General features: G+C 39.7%; 2 protein-coding genes across 3 annotated transcripts in view; one reads left to right on the plus strand and one right to left on the minus strand.

The window, feature by feature from the left end:
• The first annotated feature begins 297 nt into the window (after positions 1-297).
• Positions 298-9,566, plus strand: clu (clusterin). Its single transcript, XM_053489382.1, has 9 exons — positions 298-417; positions 4,168-4,286; positions 4,370-4,518; positions 4,610-4,780; positions 5,920-6,274; positions 6,423-6,563; positions 8,679-8,905; positions 8,995-9,170; positions 9,283-9,566. Exons 2-9 carry the CDS (start codon positions 4,199-4,201, stop codon positions 9,293-9,295), a joined length of 1,320 nt encoding a protein of 439 aa, XP_053345357.1. The 5' UTR covers positions 298-417; positions 4,168-4,198; the 3' UTR covers positions 9,296-9,566.
• Positions 9,567-12,225: 2,659 nt separating this feature from the next.
• reps1 (RALBP1 associated Eps domain containing 1) overlaps positions 12,226-15,184 on the minus strand; it is a 29,897-nt gene continuing 26,938 nt past the window's right edge. For both annotated transcript variants that reach the window (XM_053489026.1, XM_053489025.1), the window contains one exon: positions 12,226-13,757. In XM_053489026.1, the coding sequence (XP_053345001.1) occupies positions 13,689-13,757 (69 nt within the window). In that variant the 3' untranslated portion in view covers positions 12,226-13,688. The remainder of the gene's footprint in view (positions 13,758-15,184) is intronic.

Here is a 15,184-nt window from a genome sequence, read left to right on the forward strand (position 1 = left end):
ATGCAACATTTTATTTTATTTCTGTTTAAAAGAACGAAATGACATAATTGACTTAAAAAAATAGATTCGTTCCTAAAATGATTCAAACTTCCCATCACTACTAATTGTACTGTATATAATAAAAGGGAACTGAAGCCTATATACAAAGTCTAAACACAAAAGTAAAAATGTCCAACCTGGCAACCATTAGGCGGTGAAGAGAGAGAGAGAGAGAGAGAGAGAGAGAGATGGGGGCGCGTGACAGTTCTGGAAAAGTCCAGCAGTGCAGAAACAGGGGTGGGGTGCACATGGGCGGTTGGGGGGGGGGGTGCTTTCTCCCGCGCTGAATCACGTCGCCACCTCGTGGTATAAATAACAGAGCGCGCGCGCGGAGGGAAGCGGAGGACGCACGGATCCAGCTGCGCGACAGACGCCTCGGTAAGCGCGCCTGATCTTCCCGCATTCCAACTCTTGCAGTAATAATAATAATAATAATAATAATAATAATAATAATAGTAGTAGCATTGACACTAAACATTTTTCATAATAAATATAAGAATAATAAATTGTTAAGTTGCACGTTAAGATGGTGATGATGATGATGATGATGATGATACAGTGACACATTATTATGATATATTATAAGATATTGTCTTGAGCACTTTTGTTTTTCATATTGCATTCTTCTGTCATAAGAGCTAAGATCATACACATAAATAAGTTGCAGCTGTGCATGAGTGGGCGGGAATGTTTATGTCCTCAGTTTCTGCAGTGCCCCATAATGACTCCATTCATAAACAACATAAATGACACATTTAATTCTGGTAAAAATATTACTAGTAATAATAATAAAAATATAAGCAAGGCTTTTATTTGTTGCATATCCCACACCTGTATGACGTATAACTTTTATATTTCTCACACTCCCCCACCCTTTTTTTCTCGGTTTGCTATACTATATACAGTACTATGTCCTCTTGAGACCTGAATGTGAATATGAGGACACAAACTTCATTGTCTATATATATATATATATAGCCATATGACGTGATTATATATATATATATAGACATATTACGTGATATAGACGTGATTAGGATAGCATTTTGCAAATACGTTTGCAGGGAATAACACGTGTTTTTGTTTATGTTAATACTACTCCCTACTTATGCACTATGCATTATTATTATATCATTTATATTTTTAAAAAGTACCAAAACATGTATATTCTATTAATCCTAATCTAGTAAAATATTTATGTCTGCAGTAAAATGTTTTTTTTATTGAGATCTACAAAAGTAGATATTTTTAATCACATAATCACTTAATCTTTAACTCTTGCATTGTTGTGTAGTTGTTTAGCTACACACAGACGGTTGAACAGCGTGTCTGCTTGCTCACCCTCCCCGAGGTGAATGTGTATTGATTTTTTAGTGCTGAGGGGAATTTGACTCTCGGCTCCAAATCATGACATAGTGGAAGGGCAAAGCAGGTTCATGTCATTATGCTTTTTCTCTCACTCACTGCAGCCAGGTTCATCAGGACGCCTCCAGTCCGTCCGAGCTCATGCGGGGCCAACTGCGTCACCGAAAAAAAAAGAAAAGAAAAAGGGAGACAAGTTGCTAGGGATAATTTTTTCTGTATGTTTTTGAGGTCACTAAACAAAGGCGGCTAAAGCACTGACTGGAATTCCATGGAACACACACACACACACACACCGCACAATGAGGAGAGAAACAGCTAAGCCTGCCCTCCCATAATTTTTTTTTTCCCAGATGCATAAATGAGTAACATGTCTTGTAAGAAATGTGGCATATTTTTATATATTTTAATATGATATAAGGACCACATTAATAAAAACAAGTAAGAAAAACAGGTGGTTTAAAGCTTGATTAGTGCAGGCCCCACTTGGGTTCCCCTTGTACCACCAGGGTGGCTCTGGCCCCTCGGGGTGTGGCAGTGTAGGGCCTCTGGGGGTGTGCTGTGGTGTCTGGCACCGAAGCGCATTCTTTGGGTGCTCTGGGCTGCGGGGTGGGGCCTTTGTGGATCTGACTAGTTCGTCCAGATACTTCTATAGGAGCTCGATCAGACTGAGATCTGAGGAGGTTGCATCAACAACTAGACCTTGTTTATTATTAGTTTCAGACCAATTTGAGGCATCTGTTATACAAGTCACGTTGCTATAGTAACTATAGAGATGTATTAAAATAAGCACATCAACGTGAACCTGTGAATTAAATTACGGCCATAAATAGAAAACGAATCTGAACAATTGAGAATTCAGCATCGCTGTGGTAGAAGCCACACTAACACCTCACCTCGTCACACACACCTCTTAGGCCAGATGTGTGTGATTTGTATTTTCACTGTGGACTCTGCAGCCAGCAGCTTGCATTGTTCACATTTTTGTAAACAGTCGATGCAGAGAACTTGTGTGCTTCTTATGTAACACAGCTCTCTGCATCGATCTGGCAAAGGCTCGGAGGTCATCTGTGCTGCGACACAGTGAGCAAGCGTTCTCTCAGCATAACAGCACTCGCAGTGCACGCTGAGCGCCTGACTAATCCTCAGTTGCTCATCAAGATGGATTGTGAGTGGTGGCAGGGAAACGATAAGCGTCTTCTGCTGATACCGTTAGAAAAACAATTCACCGAGTACACCCAAAAGATTGATTGAAGATTAAGCTTCTGTACTTATTTCTGTCTGTTTAGAAATCAGAACAAAAACAAATCTAAGCCCTAATCCTTCAAATCCAATCTAAACAGAGGACACAGGTCATTTAAAGCTGGTGGATTTGGGCTATAATACAATGCAGAACAGTTATTAGATATTACACTACATGCTTGACTACTCCGCTGATGTTATAATTCCAGTACAGCACTAAAACTCCACAGAAATGACAGATCACCTACAGTTTCCCTAGCTTCATACTGTTAATTTGCTTAAGTAGTGTAGAGCAATGTTATAATCAATGGAGTATGTATGGCGATGCATGGAGATCATGTATCATACAGGTATAAAAGACGATGATAATAATAGATGTCATCACAAACAGTAGACACCTGTTCCCTAAATCTAGCTAGTTATTATCTGGATATTAGCTATATTAGATTAAGCTAGACTCAACAGAACATTATAGCTAGATAAAGTAGATTAGTTTATCTAGTTAATTACCTGAATAGCTACCATGAATTCTAGTAATCGAATCATATAAGGTGTGTATATATATATATATATATATATATATATATATATATATATTAGAGGCGTTCAAGTCATACCAGGACGTTTAATTGAGCAGAATAACAACAAGGTTATGAGAGAGAAAAAAAAATCCCTGTGTGGCAATAACTTCCAGCGGAGTTCCTGCAACATGCAAGCGGATTTTCAAGGATTAGGCGTTCCACTCGCTGAATGTTCACAGGAACAACTGCAATGGGCTCGGAGCCAGCTCGACATTCATGAACATGTTGCCGTCTTTCTATGTTTTACTTTGGCTTTTTAGGATAGCATGATGTTTTTATACTATAGGAACATTCAACAAGTGGTTTAAAAGACTACAGCATGATTAGTGCAGGCACCACACACCAATCAGCCATAACCACCTATGTTTTTAGGTTTGCTCTAATAACAACCTGTTATCACTAATAAATATGTCTAAAGTGATCTATGACTACATATGAAATACAGTTTATTAAGTACATTAGTGTATTACGTAAGCTGGTGATACATTGACCTACATGCTAACTATAATCACTCTCATTTTTAAGAGCATTAAAAATGTTTTATTTATCTATGTTTATTTTGAGGATACCATTAGAGGCTGCACAGTAGCTTAGTGTTGGTTAGCCTAGCGTGGCCTCGCACATCCAGGGTGCGGGATCAATTCCCACTTCTGGGTCTGTGTGCATGGAGTTTGCATGTTCTCCCTGTGCTTGGTGGGTTTCCTCCTGGTTCTCTGGTTTCCTCCCACATTTCAAAGACATGCAGGTTAGAGTAATTAGCCTTCCCAAATTGCCCGTCGTGTGAGATATATGAGTATAGACAATGAGAGGATTTATCCTTTTTCTGATTACGATTAATCTCTTTTCCTTATCTGCTATGGAGAGCATCACCAATGAGAAGTTTTCTATATCCATGAATATACTGTGAGGTCATGTTACATCTCTCTCTCTCTCCTACCTTAAGTGTGTTTCCTGCATCTGAAAACTTGCTGAAGATGAGGGTAGGTTGGTCTTTGCTGGGCCTTTGGCTCTTCTACATCTCCGCTGAATGTATTCTTCTCCCCTCCAAGGACGACCTCAAACGTGAGTATAACCGGCGTCGTCTCTGTGCAGTTAAAATAGTGATCTGTTAGAGCCAGTGCTTGATAGTAGCTGTGCGTCTACAGATATCTCTCAGCTTGGGGAGAAATATGTGCATAAGGAGATAGAAAATGCCATTGATGGTGTAAAAGAGATGAAGACAGTGATGGAGAGGTCAGAGCAAGATCACGATAACTTCCTGTCAACGCTGGAGGAAACAAAGAAGCAGAAAGAGGTTCGAGGAGATGTTCAGACTGGCTCTGATTTTATGTAGATTGTAACAGTTTGGAGATTTGCTAGACCTCCCGGTTTATCGTGTGCATTAGGATGCTCTAAAGGCCGCCCAGGAGATGGAGGAGAAGCTGAACGAGGAGGAGTCGGTGTGTGACGAAACCACGCGAGCCCTGTGGGAGGAGTGTAAGCCGTGCCTGAAGAACACGTGCATTAGATATTACTCTCGAACCTGCAGCAGCGGCTCTGGGCTGGTGGGTCGACAGGTGAGATCTGATGAAGAAATGTGATCAAAATAATAAACATCATAATTGGAGATCACTTATGCAAAAAAAAAAAAAAAACATAAACTATAGAAACCATAGGAATGTTTAATAGTGAAAGTGAGAGCATTTACAGGATTGGGACTAATCAGTTGTGTGTTCATAAAAAAACACTTATTACTGATACTCATCAGGGAAAAGCCTCAATTTTTGGCTGAAATCAAAGCTAAAGCTAAAAAAATTTTTCCCCCGTTGTGTATTAAGTAATAGAAACCAGGACTACGTATAATTACTGGAAGCTGTATATTTAAATTAGAAAATTAGGAATCTATATACATAAATCCAATTCGAAATAAAAAAAATTCTATTTATTAATTAATATACCATATTTAAATATTATATATAAGAAATGTATTATAATTGCTTTAAAAGACCAAAGAAAACCAAATAGACTATATTTTATGGTCCGTTAGACAAGTTAGTTCTTTTTACCACACAAGTTAAAAACAACATGAAAAAGTGAAAGTTTTTCTTCCGTAAATTCAGAGGTGGCAAAAAGAAATTACTTCCAGTCACATATTGTGATTCTTTAGTGTGACAGTTTATTTTAATATAAAATCTATGGTAAAATGTTGCAGTTCCAGTTATAATCCAACAGGGGGTGCACTATAAACAATTCACACATTTGGCAGCACAGCATCCTGTGTGGTAGGAGCTGCTTATTTAAATTTGTTTAGAATTGTAACAAAATTGAAAAAGAAAAAATTATATAAAATTATGACATTTATAAAAATCGTGATGCAGCATCACAATACAAAGCAAATCGGCACCTATCGTAATACCTAATCAGCTGGTCCCTGGTTATCCTCATCCTTATAAATTCATAAATAATAGATAAAGTCCTCACTTTAAGAATTCCATATGTACATTTGCCTTGTTATATACCCGCGCACGTCATGCTTCCCTTATTATCATTCTTGTACAGGATTTTGCTACAGAAACAACTCATTTATATAAACCTGCGATTTGTCTTGCAAACCATCAGAGCTGTTGTTATAGAAACCAGCACCTTCAGACTTCAATGGTGCATTAGTATAAGACAGAGTAACACCTACATATTGTCTGTATACCTTTTGTCTCAGCTGGAAGAGTTCCTGAACCGGTCCTCGCCTTTCTCCATCTGGATAAACGGTCAGAACATAGAGACTCTGGAGAAAGAGGACAACCAGCAGAAGCAGCACTTCGAGGACTTGGAGCGGCGCTACACTGACGTGTCTGACGGTGTGGACAGTATCTTCATGGACAGCATGAGAGTATTTGACCATATGCGCTCCCTGCACCAGCCCACGTGGTTCCGCAGGCCCTCGCGCATCTACAGGTCTCTCTTCCATGACCCGCTGTTCCCTGGCTTCCACAGCATGTTCCAGCCGATGATGCAGATGACTCAAGAGGCCTTCGGATCACTCATGGGCGGTGATTTGAACTTTCCCTCTCAAGGTAAACAAGCTGTAAAGTTACTGTGCTAGTGGGAATTTGAAAGTTGCACTGCCTACTGCCTAATTTTTAATGATGCACTTGAATAGTGCACGATTCATAAGAAGAGTTGGGTGTTATTTATGATGTACATCCTGTTGCTTTTGGGCAGACGGCAACGTGAGCGAAGATGTCATCGTAACCAAGCCGTTCGGGAACGATAAAATGACCTGCAGGGAGATTCGCCGCAACTCCGCCGGCTGCGTCAAACTCCGGGAGGAGTGTGAGAAGTGCAAGGAGATCCAGCACATAGGTGAGCTCAGTGTCACAACATTTCCTATTCATATTTAAGACATGTGTATCAGGCTAACCTTTCTTTCATGTATAATAAGTGTAATAAAAAAAATGTAAAGTTTAATAAATCGAGGAAGAAATTCTGACGCACGGTGGTGTAGTGGTTAGCACAGTCGCTTTGCACCTCCAGGGTCCTGGTTTGATTCCCGGCCAGGCTTGATTCCCATCTTTGTGTGCATGGAGTTTGGATGTTCTCCCCATGTTTGGTGGGTTTCCTCCCACATTCAAAAGACATGTAGATTAGGCTAATTGGCGTTACCAAATTGCCCATAGTGTGTGTGTGCCCTGCGATGGATTGGCACCCTGTCCAGGGTGTACCCTGCCTCGTGCCCTAAGCCTCCTGGGATAGGCTCCAAGTCCCCATGACCCAGAATACAGGATAAAACGGTATAGAAGGTGAGTCTTAATGTCTTTGGAATAATTCTTTTGATTGTGTAAAGCTGCTTTGGGACAATGCCAATTGTTAAAAGCGCTATACAAATAAAATTGATTTGATTGTTTGACTTAGCAGTTGTTAACCCCTCTACGGGAAACACGATGCAAATGCATTTTTTTTTTATTCCACAAATAGCTATTTGAAACATGTATTTGACCCTAAAAATCAATAAGTGGTTTTATTTCCTGAACTCTGATCATTGACCCATTTCTTTGGTTGGATGTCATTTATAATTGAGTTTGATTTATTAGAAATGCACCGTCTACATGAATCAGATTTTCAATGTTATTGACAGATCTTTTGTTCTGGAATAATTTCTAGTTGTAAAACAAATTATTACCTACGTTAACCAAGTGGTTAAGAAAACGTGCAATCGGTTGATTTAAAATGCATCATGAAAACATTCAAGTTTGTATAAACCACAAAACCACAATACGCATGCAGAAATACTAAGATGGGGCAGCAGAGACTGCAGCATCACTCTTACAGTTGACGTCTGGTGTCATTTTGGTTAAACAGCCAACAAAACATGCCCTGTGAACTTCCTGTTTACTCCACCACCGTGCGTGTTTGTCGATAAGCTTGGCTTGCCAGACAGGCTGCCTGAAGCTTTTTGCAGTTATTGGTAAGAGCACTGCTGACGGAGCATAACGCGGACTTAAGACGGCCCGTGTTAGACTCTCATTTGCAATCTGCAGTTGCGCTGGTTTTTAATCAGTCTCTCAGGAAATAAGCCTCTTTTTAAATCCAGCTAAGCTGCTCAAGCAGCAGCAAACAGTTGATTATTTCTGAAGCAATGCAGCAACATGACACTGAGAACAAATATAAATCTGAACCTGATATATTTAAGAGCCAAATCGAAATTTTAGAAGCCAAAATGTAACTGTTCTCATAACATAACCAGACAACCTCATGTAGCAACACAGATTTAAACTGGCGCTATGCGTACAAGAAACCTGCGATTTGCTAGTATTGTCTGATGATGATGATGATGATGATGATGAAGTCCAGCTGGGATGACTGTACCTGAGGATTTTAACTGCTTAACTCTGTCTCTCTATTGCTGGCATGTGATGTGGATGATGCAGGGTTTAGATGGGCAGGAAGCGAGAAAACTTCAAAGAATTTTCATTTGGCTGTTTCGATTTCTTCTCAGTTATCAACGTTCTTGCATTCTTCTGACATTGGTAAACTTTGGCTAGCTAGCCAGCTCAACTAAGACAAATGTTGGGTTGCATGGCACTGGGCGGGTTTCAAAAGCTACCAAAAAAAAATAAAAAATTTTATTAAAAAAAGAGAAATGGAAATTCTTAACGTCATTACGATAAATTTAACAACGGTCGAAAAATGTAGTACATTTACTGTGGACGCATGTTTGAGTCTATAAGAGCGAATGTGATGAAAGGGGACAGAAGGGCTGCGTTTAATAACAAGAGCGCTAGCAAAATGTTCGCAGGCATATGAGAGTTGAATCATTGTTGAACGTAGCCCTGCTGACAGACGGAGCAGAGGATAGAGAGTCGATCACAGGGATAAAGATCAATGCATTTTTTTGCAGCAGACTGTCACCACTGGATAAAACTGCTACATTTTGCCACATCCTTCTATCCCAATGCTAAACATGGTTCTCTTGTCTAGACTGTTCCGGGAAGAAACCTCTGGAAGGTCCACTCAAGAAGGACCTGGAACAGGCTCTGGCTTTGGCCGAGAGATTCACAAAGGAGTACAACAACCTCCTGAGGAACTTTGAGGAGGAGATGTTCAATACCTCGAAGCTGCTGGATACACTGAGGAATCAGTTCAGCTGGGTGTCCTCGCTCGCCAACCACACGACCAATGACGAGGACATCTTCAAAATCCAAACGGTGAGTCCCGACATCGATGCCATCTTACTTCAGACTCGATCAGCGTCATATCTACATTGGATGTAATCCCATGTTCTGCTTTCATAAAGATCATCTGTAAGGATACCGAGACCCCTGAGAAGCCAAGTGACACCAAGGTATCCGTTAAACTGTTTGACGAGCCAGAAATGAGCTTCACCGTGCCAGGAGAAATCCCCTGGACCGACCCCAAGTTCTCAGAGGTGGTGGCTCAGGAGGCTCTGGATCGATACAAACAGAACACCGTGTGAGTACTTCGGCACAAATGGTTCCAGAACATTTCTCTCCTCCAGGCTTTATTCGCTGCATCACTTGACTGTTGCACTATTCAAAATCTGTTTCTTTTTCTTTTATTACAGTGTTGCTAAGTAATCATGAAGGAGGACGGGTGGAACGTCCCGTGGAAGAATCGACCCAATAAACATCACATAAATACAGTTAAAAGCTCTTCCTGCATTTATCTCACAAAGTACCAATAGCTGTTGTACTACTTAGCTGGGTGTTCTCTATCTAGCATAATTCCTGCTGTATCATCCTGTGCCTAGGCATCACAAGATCCTGAGGCTTCCGATTTCTCTGTAATCAACTGGTGAAATGACAATAAAATGTATAAATAAACCAGCTAATTTTATGTTTCGCTTTATATGCAAATGATGTCATGACCTTGCTTTTTTTTTTTAACAGGTAACTCAGGAAATACAGCTGCTCTCACAGTCCCCTCACTATATATACAGTATATATATAATCACACACAGAGTACATAAAATACTTATCTGGAAGCCTTGACATTCAAGCGCTTGAACGAGTGCAAAATGTAAATGTAAAACATTCTTAATTAGCATATTATTATTTCTCGGTAATAGAAACAACTGAAAAACAACAATAAAAACAAGTAAACATGTGCACCTGGGATATTTCTTTGACTATGTGACCCATTTTCAATTTTTTTTGTTCAGTCATGGTTTGGGTTAAAATGAACCAAAATTCAGTTCATCATCTTGTTCATCACCTACTTCGTGCTGAAAAAAAGGATGCGTCGCTCTACGCTGCACAATCCTGAGCCCTGTATATGTACAGTACAGTTGTGTTCGAAATAATAGCAGTGTGTTGAAAAAAAGTGAGTAAAGCTCCATATCCATATAATAACTTTTAATTTAAATCACACGAATGCATCGGACACCCTGCACGTTCTATTCTGAATCACAACATGAAGAAAAATGTGCTAAATGTATTATGAGTTTAAAAAAAAAATAATAGCCTGTTCGAAAAAATAGCAGTGTCATCACTCATCTTAAAAAAAGTGTGTTTGGGGTCGAATTTACAGTTTAAACAAAAATGCTTGAAGTTTAATCTTTCTTGTGCATTTCTAAACGAATATTTAGTTGTATAACCATGCTTTCTGAGAACTGCTTCACATCTGTGACAATTGTACTACAGGCTACAATTCCTCTGCATTTTTTGCTTTTGCATCAGGAACAGCATTATTTAATGTCAGCCCACAAGTTTTCTATTGGATTAAGGTCTGGGGATTGGGCTGGCCACTCCATAACAACAATCTTGTTGGTCATTGTCTTCTTAAAACACCCATCTCAAGGGCATGGTGCCCTTTGACAAAAGGTTTGGTGGTCCCCTGACAAACTGTCTGAGGCCTCTAGACCCAAAAAGAACAATCTTGCTTTCATCAGTCTACGAAATATTGCCCCATTTCTCTTTAGGCCCGTCAATGTGTTTTTTGGCAAACTGTAACCTCGTCAGCACGTCTTTTTTTCCCCAACAATGGGACTTTTTGCTGATAGCTTGGCTTTACATAGTCGTCTTCTAATAGTAACAGTACTAACAGGTAACTTTAGATGTTCTTTTGATCAGTGGCTGAGTCAATTTGCCAATATTGTTATTCTTCGATCCATTCAAATGGTAGTTTTCCTTTTACTTCCACGTCTTTCTGGTTTTGGTCTCCATTTTTAAGCATTTGATATGCTTAAACAAACTTTTTGTATGTTTTTCCATCTCTTTTTTTCATCAAAGTACGCTGTTCTTCTGCACAATGTCTGAAAAGACCCATTTTATTTTCAGAGAGAAATGCACAGGACAACCTTTTTTACATTTATCCTTAAATAAGGGGAACTTGTTTGACACCTGTTTTTCACGGAATAATTTACCTCTCTAATTGAACTCCACACTACTATTATTTTGAACACGCCCATTTTTAATTAATGATTCAATTACACAGAATCAAGTGCATGTACTGTAAGTCATGACTCTTGGGTCTGTTGGTTTTCTATTACTCCACTACACCTACAAGTAAATTATTTACTATGAAGAAATATAATTTCTCTTGAAAATAATTATTGATCTAGTTACTGGTGCTGGACTGCTATTATTTTGAACACAACTGTATATAATAAAAAAATTCAGCAAAACAAATAATGACTAAAATGCTCAGAGCTTTAAGGGCCACGACACAAAGGTCAGCTGTTCTTGAACAGTTCTCGTGAAAACAGTATGGTCAAGTGCATTTGCAAAACAAATTAAGCACCATGATAAAACTGGCTCTCATGAAGACTTTCGCAGGAAAGCAAGACCAAATCTTACCTCTGATGCTGAGAAGTTGTTCATTTAGAGTTAAAAGCTTTAGAAATCACAAATTAACAAACAGCACCTCAGATTTGAAGCGTTATGAAGGATTTACAGAGCAGAAGTAGCAGATACATGTCAAAACTGTTCAAATGAGATTATTGTGTATTTTGGATAAACATCTTCAGCATTGTTTTAGAATGAAATAGAAATCAGATAAGACCATGGAATTGGAGGCGTGTTCAAACTTTTTTTTTGCTGGAATTGTGTGATTAATAAAGTTTTGCAATGGTGCTCGTCGTGGTGCCTGTGCTTCACAGGCAGGCGACAATCATTTTGTTGACTGAAAGTTAAGGAAAAGATTGGAGGGGGAAACAAGGCTCCATCTTTCCACTAGTGGGCAACCTTTAGCAAAAAAAAAAAAAAAATCTGAGCAAATCAGTTCAACTACACATAAAAAAGGCTAAAGGGCTAATGATTATTTTGTGACCAATATGCTATAACCACACATCTGCAAAAGAAATAATTTATGGGCTTTTTACCTATACCCAGAAAAATCACACACCAGTGCTTCTACACACCAGTGCTGATCTTTTAAATAAAATCAAAAGCAAGATTTGTGAACACTAAGCGCTTGCAGTTGTACTTGTATCTGCATCCAGCCAACATAAATCGAATTTTTTTTTTTTTTTAATCACCTGTTTTCAAAATCACGACAAAGGAAAAAGTTATTAAAATATTGTGCCATTTTTATTTTGTGTAAAAATCACACAGCTGCTAGTTCATTCTGCAGAGATACATCCATGCAGTTAAACATCTATGATCCCACAGCCATAATATAAGCAATTAAATAGAATATTTGCTATTAGTCAGCAATTAATGCAAATTTACATATGAGATCAAAAGGTGTGTATCATACAATATACAACAAACCCCTTATACAGTACATTGACCTGAACAGCAGGAGGAAAAAAAAAGGGCTCACACTGATTCAACATTTGGGGGGTAGTAGATATTAGTGTAAAATCCTGAATGAAAGGAGCAAAGCTTTGGGGAAGGGGGGAGGGATAAACAGAACGAGAAACTAACTCAACACTTAGGACATTAAGTTTGAGAAAGTATGTAAAACTCTAGTATTAGTTAAGATAATAGACGTACAAATCAAGTGGTTGGATTTTAAGAGCTGTTTTAGATCAAATAAGAATAGGAACGACATGCACAGTGTACAGGGTAAAATACAGACAAACAAAGGAAAGCCAGAAAGGAAGAAAGTGCAGTTTCAGGTCGCTCTCTCTTTTTTGTTCTGATGGAACAGGAAAAAAAACGATTCACTCGGGTTCTGTGCCATACAGGAAATGCTTTTATGAGTGCGGGAGTCGTGAAAAGAAAAGATCCGTTATACAGGGTCAATGACTGTACAAGGTAGAAAAACATTATACTACCACAGATGTTAAAAGAAGAAAACAGAGCGGACTTGGATGCATTATTCCAGTGTTTCTCAACTCCACTCATGGCGACATTTTACACTCTGCTGACACACACATCTTTAATCATCATTATCATCATCATATGCTGAGCAGTAACCTTTAGGGCCGGAGCTGAGAAACTCTGTGTTTATACGCCTTATATTTATTAACCATCACTCACACATACATACACACACACACACGTGCGCACACAAACACGTATATTGGTGTTGGCCAAGGGCATGTTTGGGAGCTTACAAGAACATGAACGAGTGTCTAGCAATCATTCTTGAACGTACTTCTAAAACAGAGCGTGATCTCCCCCAAAATAATCGGTCCTCCCCTGCACTCGCATGATTATCAGCCCACATCTGCCGGGGGGCGTCATCACCTTCCCATCAACCTCCAGGAACATATACTCCCATGATAGCAGAGCAAACCGTGTGCTGCACAGGCAGAGGACTGACATTTCTATTTAACTCACACCCTGCTTCTTCAAAGTGCCAAAATGTTACATTTTCCTACCCCCCGGCTGTGAGGACAGTCTCTCTAACAGAGCAGGATGGGGTGTGTGAGAGCGTTATGGAGGAAGCAGCAGAGTCTTTCCTCATACAGCCAGACGAGGAGCAGGAAGAGTGCCGACATGAGCGTCCTCCCGGAGGATCTGTCAAACCTTTCCTGTCGCTTTTCATGACTTTTTTTTTTTGTTGTTGTTTTTCACACTCTTACAAATGGGAGAAAGGTCTCAGCTGCTCCAGTTGAACTTCCAACGATATCCTTTCCTCTAACAAGTCCTACAACAAAAAATTAAAGAAAAACCTTAAATCTGTAAGCAGAAATTACACACTCATTTCTTAGTCGGAAATTCCTAACTTTGAGCTGTAGAGAAATGTGAGGGTTAAATCTTAGCAGTGAATAAAGTGGGGGAAAAAAATTCAAACTATTAACTATTTGTAAAGTACAGTGAAATTTCGGATTACGAGTAACGCGGGTTACGGGTTGCAAGTGTTCCGCAAGACGATCAAAGATTTTAAAACATTTTGACCTAAAAAACAGACAAGTCTTGGTTTACGAGTACCGGGTGTCATGTATCACGCATGCGCTTCTTGTTGCGACACCAAGCGTCGCGTTTTCACAACTGAGCCAATGGTTTTTCTCTTTCTTGTGCTGCAGAATTGTGGGTAATCGTCTCCCCTGTTGGGTCTTAGTGCTCATCTCTCACTGGTATAATCAATATCCGTGTACGTGTGTATTGTTTACTATAACACTGTGACCACGTGTGTGCGCGTAAAACATTTTATTTTGTGTTTGTAGCGTGTGTGTACAGCACGTGTGAAGCAAAAAAGCAAGTCTCATTAGAGAGGTTAAAGACCCATTTTCTCTCCCTGTTCAGGGCTTAGCCTGCTCTTAGTGTCTGCACGCACGCACACACACACTCACCTACCTCTCTGCTCTACACAGAAACACTGCTCTGTAAAGGTAAAGTGCAGCTTAATTTGAGTGGAGGAAAGGTAACTGTATAAGACTAAAAAGGGGGAGGGGCTCCTTACTTTAAATTCACATGACGCACGCACACAAACGGAAACACTTATCTGTCAGGATTTATTTTGTACGGAAGCTCATTGCATTCACAAAAGAAGAAAAAAATCACGGGACTTGTGTCATAACTATGACTTAATATCTCATAATTATGAGATCCTGATGACACTGCACAGGTATCTAAAGTGCTTAGACCTGGTTAGGAAGAAAAACACATTCTGTCCTTCAAGAAGTGGCTCTCTTCCTTCAGGAGCAGCTAAACCTGTAACGATGTGGGTCTTATGAGGGGCAGAACCACCCATAAATACTCTGCAATATTCTGAACGGGCAGGTCCGCAGAAAAGAGAGACAAACAGACAGACAAAGTAAGCTGTTCAGAGACAGAGGCAAAGCCCCAGCCTCTGCCTCTCTGAGACGCCGGCGAGAGTGAGAGAGAAAGAGGGAGTGGCACGCATCAGTCCAGCGCGCGCACTCAGGTTAAATACAGTATGAAAGTACAAAAAAGACACAAACCCCCCTCTCTCTTATAAATCCTCGGTAAGGGCGAATGCTCCAAGAGGACCTAAAGTGTATTTTTATTTTCCCGAGCACCGTCCGTTCTCGCGTACGGCGGAGCTCTGTTCATTTTGTGTTTTCAGTTTCAGTACAAGTTCCTAATTAATAATCCCCTGCTATTTACAAA

The sequence above is a fragment of the Clarias gariepinus genome, chromosome 27 (genome assembly GCF_024256425.1).
Source record: "Clarias gariepinus isolate MV-2021 ecotype Netherlands chromosome 27, CGAR_prim_01v2, whole genome shotgun sequence".
Lineage (NCBI taxonomy): Eukaryota > Metazoa > Chordata > Actinopteri > Siluriformes > Clariidae > Clarias > Clarias gariepinus.

Bases quoted from the DNA above. Each gene is read 5' to 3' on its own strand.
- clu (XM_053489382.1), top strand. From the start codon at position 4,199: ATGAGGGTAGGTTGGTCTTTGCTGGGCCTTTGGCTCTTCTACATCTCC. The intron at 4,781-5,919 runs GTGAGATCTGAT...CTTTTGTCTCAG, and splicing joins CTGGGCTGGTGGGTCGACAG to CTGGAAGAGTTCCTGAACCG. The intron at 6,275-6,422 runs GTAAACAAGCTG...GCTTTTGGGCAG, and splicing joins TTTGAACTTTCCCTCTCAAG to ACGGCAACGTGAGCGAAGAT.